At 36.3% G+C, this 7312-nt stretch overlaps 1 protein-coding gene and 1 pseudogene across 1 annotated transcript; one reads left to right on the top strand and one right to left on the bottom strand.

Moving 5' to 3' along the window:
• Positions 1 to 153: 153 nt before the first annotated feature.
• Positions 154 to 1488, top strand: LOC132316279 (F-box/kelch-repeat protein At3g23880-like). Its single transcript, XM_059814787.1, has one exon. It carries the CDS (start codon positions 154 to 156, stop codon positions 1486 to 1488), a length of 1335 nt encoding a protein of 444 aa, XP_059670770.1.
• Positions 1489 to 3637: 2149 nt separating this feature from the next.
• On the bottom strand, positions 3638 to 5781 carry LOC132266467 (uncharacterized; annotated as a pseudogene).
• Positions 5782 to 7312: the final 1531 nt, after the last annotated feature.

The raw sequence follows: 7312 nt of genomic DNA, 5'->3' as shown, positions 1-7312 counted from the left end.
GGATTAGGAAAGAGTTAGAATTGAACTAAATAAATCCCGAGTAGAATAGGATTATTATTTTAATTGGTAACTTATTTAGTTGACCCTCTTGTTATATATGTATATATAGTCAGAAAGAAGAGCGCTCGTCAAGCCAACTTTTCCCCTTCCTGCATGAATCCTTCTACCGCTGAGAAAAGCGAAGCCATGATAAAACGAGTGAATCCTTGTGCCGCTGACAAGAGCGAAGCCATGATAAAACGAAGAAGAATGCGAAGAAATTCATATGGTGACACGCCATATGAAATCATACACATTATACTCTTGAGACTATCCGTCAAGTCTGTGTTGCGATTCAGGTGCGTTAGTAAATCATGGCTTGATGCAATTTCCGATCCCCAATTCGCGAGATCACGTCTCAATGAATCAATTAAGTTTGACCGTCAAAGTATCATCCGCTGGGGCTACAACGGACGTAAGCACAAAAATTTCGACTCCATAGCCTATGACTGCAGTGATAATTCACAGCAAAAACTATGCTTTCCATTTAAGAAGTATAGGAAAGCTGCTGTATTGAGTTGTTCTTGTAATGGTTTAGTACTGTTGTTTCTGGACGACATATGTGTACTGTGGAATCCATCCACTGGAGCATACAAGAGGTTCTCACGTCCTCCTAAATATCACAATTATCCACCACGTGGATTTTGCTATGATTCTTTCCTGGATGATTACAAGGTGCTGTTTTTCCGTGCAAGAGATTTTGTGGTTTACAGTTTCAGAAGTCAATCCTGGACAGAGGCTAAGCACTTCCCTTATTTGGGTTATCGCAGTGGTTCTGGCGTTATTGTCAATGGAGTGTTACACATGGTTGCTTATAAAGACTTGATCAATAATAATGATAATAGAGAGTCGTCGACCTCTGCTAGAGTTGGACCTCCCTCTCCCGGTAGATTGGGCATGGTTGGAACCTCTGATCCACCAACTTTTATGTTCGGTGATTCCTACAAAGAACATCTCCTCGTTTCTTGCAATGCAAAACCCGTTACAAACCAATCTAAGAAGCAATATGGGTGTGTGATTGTTTACTTTGACACGGTGGATCACAAGTTCATGGAGATGCCATCACCAAATTGTATAAATGATGGAGATATGTTTGATTTGACGGTTTTGAAGGGATGCCTCAGTTTATATTTTAGTACCAGTGATATGAACTATTTTGAGGTGTGGACTATGGAGCAATATGGTGAGCATCATTCTTGGACCAAGTTAATTGTCATCCCACACTGGATACGTGAGAGACATATAAGTTCTTTGAAGCTATTGTGTGTTACCAAGGAAGGTAAAATTGTGATGATACTTGATGACAAAAAACTATTCATCTATAATCCTAAAAACAACACGTGCACTCCTCTTGGACAAACAGAGGTTGACGCTAGGCTACGGGCAGTTTCTATTGTGGATAGTTTGGTTTTTCCCATTCCAACACCTCAAGGAAAAGGAAAGAGTTAAAAACCTACAATTGTAAGGAAGTCCATCAAATAATTTCTATTTTTCTAGTTTGTAAGTTAATTCATGTCTTATGATTGTTATGTTTGATATTAGATATTGAAAGAAATATAAATTGTTCCTTTTGTATGGAAAAAAATGGCGTAATTGTTCTGTTTTGTTTTTGTTGTGTTAATTAATTACCATAATTAGAATGTATATTCCCAAACTTCATAATAATCAGCATCAAGGTACATAACAGTAACGCATTAGAGAATCGCACACTCTCAACGATTAATCATCATTGAAGCTCTCCACGAACTCAAAATATTCCGTTACAATTCTTTGTTCGACATAAGCAAGGCTACAAACATAATTGATGACAACTTGGATCCGCTACTGCCAACAATGAAACTGTAAGCTCCATCTGCCGTAGGTTGTGGACAACATGAAAGAATCATGCAAATTGATCTTGCAATTTTGCATAGAGCACTACCAGGAACAAGAACCGAATTTGAAGACGCCACAAATCTCAACAATAAGCAAAGTTTATCGTCACCATGTCTATTTCAGTATGACGCACCATAAAGCACCAAAGTTCCATAACAATCTCCCAACAAAGGAAGTGAGGATGCAAGAAGTTTTCGAGCAAAAAGGATTCCATTTCACCCCAAGCTGGACTGGAATTGACTACAATCACTTACGTTTTCAGTGCATGCAGAATGTTAGAAAACATAGGCTCATAAGCTAATTCCGGGGTTTTATTAGAACCATATAATATAGGAACTCGCAAAGCAAGGACGGAAGAATACACCTCCTCGTCGATTAAAACATTAAAAAGCCATCTAAGCTTTCTAGTGATCCCTAGTATTACATCTTCTTCAAGATCAGCAGCACTTTTCAAAAAACTAAGAAATAAAGCAACCCGACCAAGCAATAATATTCTTGCTCCATGCATAGCATTACAATTAAAAGATAGATTGAAGTAGTCCTATAGTTACCATTCTGACCTCCAGGGATAATCATTAAATCACTCTCATCAATGAACAACCAGTCCAGAATTTGGAACTTGTGTTCCTGTTTCACTTGAGCTGAATTTAATAAAGAATTCAGTAAATGTAACGCTGTTGGCTCTAGAAGTTCTCCCAACAATTCACTAGCCGATTTCAGGAGTTCCCCTTCACTCACTCAGATTCTGAAAGTTGAGATCGTCAGGACACAGTGTTATTTTTGTTTTTTTAAATTTTATATTGTTCTTCTAATTAACACAATATATTTTAGATTGTATTAAATTTCATTTTTTTTTTTTTAAATAATTACAAAATCAACATCCTGAAAGTGTCCAAAACGTATCATTGCCGTATCCATGTCGTGTCTCAACCGTGTCTGACCAGAAAATAAAATATTTACTATTCAGAATACTTCTAGCCGTATCCAATACGTGTCCGAGCCATATCCGCATATTATAAAAGTTTCCAAGTATCCGATACCGCCACGGCACTCTAACAGAAGTATCTGGGCTTCCTAGACTGCATCTACATATCTTTTATAAAGAAGCAGAGACCTAAGGCAGCTTTCTGACACACTCAAAAACATGTGAATGCACTCAATTATTGAAGTTTCACTATTAATTGTGAAGTCATCAGCAAATGCATTGTTCTTATTAATTGTTTCAATCTCTGGTTTAGTAAAGGCCTTCTTTAACCTTTATATTTGTTTTTAATTATTCTTTCGACCTTATCATACAAGGAACATCTCCAACACCGAAAGCAGGAAAATTATAATACAATGAACATCTCTGACACCGAAAAGGAGGAAATGAATACTTATTCTCAAGACAAACAACGATAACTGGAGGATAAATCATTCAAACGCTTAATAATTTAGGCTTTCGCTCTGCCTTTAATTACACATACCGCAAGCTGATTGTTCATTGTTGTAATTTGCTGCTACATGGTACCTCAATGAATCTCTCTCCATGACAAGTCTTTACACCCTAGGAACACACAAAATGACCAAGAAGAAAAGAAACACTTCCAATAAGAAACCCACATAGGTGGGACTAATAATGGGTGACGGACCTTTTTCTTTTCAACCCAAAAACATGCACATTACCAAAAAGCACAGTACTACAACTTAAGAAGACTGCACATAAGCAAACGAACAATTCCAGTTGCACCCTTTAAATATAGAGCAAGTATATTGATGACCTGTGTAAGAAGGAAGAGAGCTTCAACAGTATCCTACAATGGTTCAGTTATATAGTAGCCAACGTACAGACTAAACTTTGTAAAAGTTTATGTAACAAGACCTCGTTACCGACAGTTGAACTTATCGCAAGCAGGACTTTAAAGCACAGGATCATTGGAAAAAGGAGTACCAAAATGTAAAACACTATAGCATGATCCATCAATGGTGCCAGAACTCCTTGTTGCAGCTTCCCGGGCTATAGTGGGTATCACGGTGCCACCAGAATCACCATAAAGTATAAACAAACTAATTGTATCTTTCATATTTAGCATACCAGTCTCAGCTTTCAGCTACTAAGGTCATCCTTTGGATTTTGGCCTAGCGTATCCCAGATTGATTAGTTTTTCCACCAGCTTTTTCTCGGCATCCGCCTGAAAACCACCATAAGGAAAAAAGAGGCCAGACAATGTATTACAGCCAGGAACAAGAACATCCAACACGCTAAATTATGCATGCACCCAAACAAGTCTGATTGATGAAATCCACAATATCAAGGCAGTTTGTTAATAGCTAAACATCACAAAATATGGAATAAATAGAACTTACGAAAAAAAATATTTATGTAAATGTATATTGTTCATTTACGCATTGAGAGAGATAGATTAAACCTCAAGTATGGTGCTGTTTTTTGGAATGTTGCAAGCCAATATGACATTTAGACCAGTCTTCAAAACTGTGAGGACAGTTGCATGTCAGCCCATGGGCCCAAATAACATATTGTGATAGTAATTAATGCATATCACAATTCACCTAATCAACGAGCAATGCCAGATCCTGTATTATCAGAAGCTCCCCCAATTATGGAAGTAACACTAACTGTGTTTTTCTGTGCATAACCATTAAACTATAAGATGATGATGACTAATAAAATAACAATGACAGATGATTTCAACATTTGTAAGCAAGTACGGCAAGATTATCAACACATGGAGTTATTTATAATTCCCTCTCTAAATTATCAAAATTGAACTTTAGATATTGAATCTTTTGCTGAAATAATAGAAAATCTTATCCCAAAGAATCAACAATGAATGGCAGAAAAAATAGGAAGACCGGCATGATGTAGAAATTGTCAACTTACAGGTCTTGCCGGCAGAGCTGCATATAAATTTCCGAATTTGGCTGAGTTGCAACCGATCCATGCATATATCTACAAAAACAGCATAGTAAATAGAACCACCAGAGAGAAGAAAGCTAAAGAACGGACTAGAAAGTCCTTTTTTTAATCTGTGTTCAGAAGCATTGAGTAGTTTCCCATTTTCCTTTTTACTGAGTAATACTTTGTATCAGTTATGATATCATAGCAAGTAAAAAACAAAATGGTAAATAAATACAGTAATAAAAAATATATATATATTAGAAAACTGTGAGTTCTAATGTGCATCATGCTGATTTCTTTTGTTTGCACAAAGTTAGTTGCATTTAAAACAAATGCCTAATGTTCAGGGTGCCACGAGCGTTCTGAAAGTGACTTTTGACACACACACACCCAAAAAAATTGACAAGTTAAAGTTTATGTAACAAGACCTTGTTACCAACAGTTGTACTTATCGCGAGCAGGACTTTAAAGCACGGGATCATTGGAAAAAGGAGTACCAGAATGTAAAACACTATAGCATGATCCATCAATGGTGCCATAACTCCTTGTTGCAGCTTCCCGGGCTATAGTGGGTATCACAGTGCCAGCAGAATCACTATAAAGTATAAACAAACTAATTGTATCTTTCATATTTAGCATACCAGTCTAAGCTTTCAGCTACTTTCATCCTTTGGATTTTGACCTAGCGTATCCCAGATTGATTAGTTTTTCCACCAGCTTTTTCTCGGCATCTGCCTGAAAACCACCATAAGGAAAAAAGAGGCCAGACAAGGTATTACAGCCAGGAACAAGAACATCCAACACGCTAAATTACGCATGCACCCAAACAAGGCTGATTGATGAAATCCACAATATCAAGTCAGTTTGTTAATAGCTAAACATCACAAAATATGGAATAAATAGAACTTAAGAAATAAAATATTTATGTAAATGTATATTGTTCATATAAACATTGAGAGAGAGAGAGATTAAACCACACGCATGGGGCTGTTTTTTGGAATGTTAATTTTTTTTTTAGGTTATTATATGTTTGTCAACTTTATATAAAACAATATTTATAATACGACTCCCATCTATTGTTAAAGTTCAGTACTGCGAAAAGGAGAGTGCTGATAAAATAAAATAAAGGAGACCGTAATTGATCTTCAAATTTTTTTTTTTTTAATTGTCACTCCAAAAATGAAATAAAAATTAAAGTTAAAAATGTGAACCCAATTGTGTGTGTGTATATATATATATATATATTTTCAAGGAGGCTCTTGTCCAACTGGGCTGTGAGACATCAGCACATAAACCCAATTGTGCATAGGGCTGCAAATGAATTGAGTAAAGCTGAGCCGAGCTTGAGTTCTCTTCTTCATTTATAGGCTCAATTAGGGCTACTCTTGTTTAATAATATAAAATTAAATTTAAAAAATGAGCTCTTGCTCAATATGATTTTAGTTTGACCATGAACGTAAACGAGGTTATAAAACCGTAATCATGTTCACGAGTCCAATATTGTTCAAAATCAACTCATTTACTGCTCGAGCTTGACCTTGGCTCATTTGCTTAATAAACAAATCTTAACTGAGCCGAGTTCAAAGTCATTGGTAATTTGTGAAGTTCATTTACAACGCAATTTGTGAAGGCGGAATGGAGAGTTCTTATTTATTTCTTTTCCTTCCTCCGTTTCCTCTCAATCTACTCTCTCCTTCCTCATTTTTCTCCCTATTAAATTTTGAATTAATATTATTGAAAACCTCCCTCTATAATAGTATTGAAAAGTTTGCAATACTGAACACTCTTCACATTATCTGAATTTTAAACTGAATTCACATTTACAATATGAAACACATAAAGAATATATGACATATAAAATATGACACATATATGATTATATTGCGGTATCATTCTCTGATTGCAGCTCTCTTGATGGGTATAATATTTCATTTTCACGAAGAAAAAAAAATCATGTAAGACTTTCTTTGACTGGGGTAGGGTAAGGATGGACTAGGGTATCAATGAAGCCAACTCAAACCCGGCATGTATTAACCTAAAACCCTTCTCTGTTTTTTTTTAGAGGGTTAGTAGATAGGAGGTTAGGGGGAGGGAGAATCGAACGGAAGACCGTAGGGTGGGATCGTGGAGAGCACCTTAAGGACTTGTCCCTTTTCACTCGAGTAGAACCACCAAGCCAAGTAACTTAAACGGATAAAAGTCTAATTCAAATTTCCCAAAAAGGTTTTCTAAAAAAATATTAAATGGTCCCATCCCGGACCATGTGGTCCCAATCAATAACGAGTTGCCACATAACCAAATGTGGCAACTTGCTATTCAGTGACAAGTTGCCTTCTTCAATTTTTTTTTTTTTGATTACACGGCAACTTGTTATCCACCTAGACTTTACGGTCACGAACCATCTAATAATTTTTTCTAAGTTTTATACTAAGGTTAAGCTTAGGTTGACCCGTAAACCCGTCAACTCAACTGAGCCAATAGATTTGGCAGGATATTCAG

Source organism: Cornus florida, unplaced genomic scaffold, assembly GCF_030987335.1.
Source record: "Cornus florida cultivar Cherokee Brave unplaced genomic scaffold, ASM3098733v1 CherokeeBrave_3.0.0_Hap2_Chr07, whole genome shotgun sequence".
NCBI lineage: Eukaryota > Viridiplantae > Streptophyta > Magnoliopsida > Cornales > Cornaceae > Cornus > Cornus florida.
Note: the sequence above shows the minus strand (reverse complement) of the source record. Positions and strands in the feature narration are given on the sequence as shown.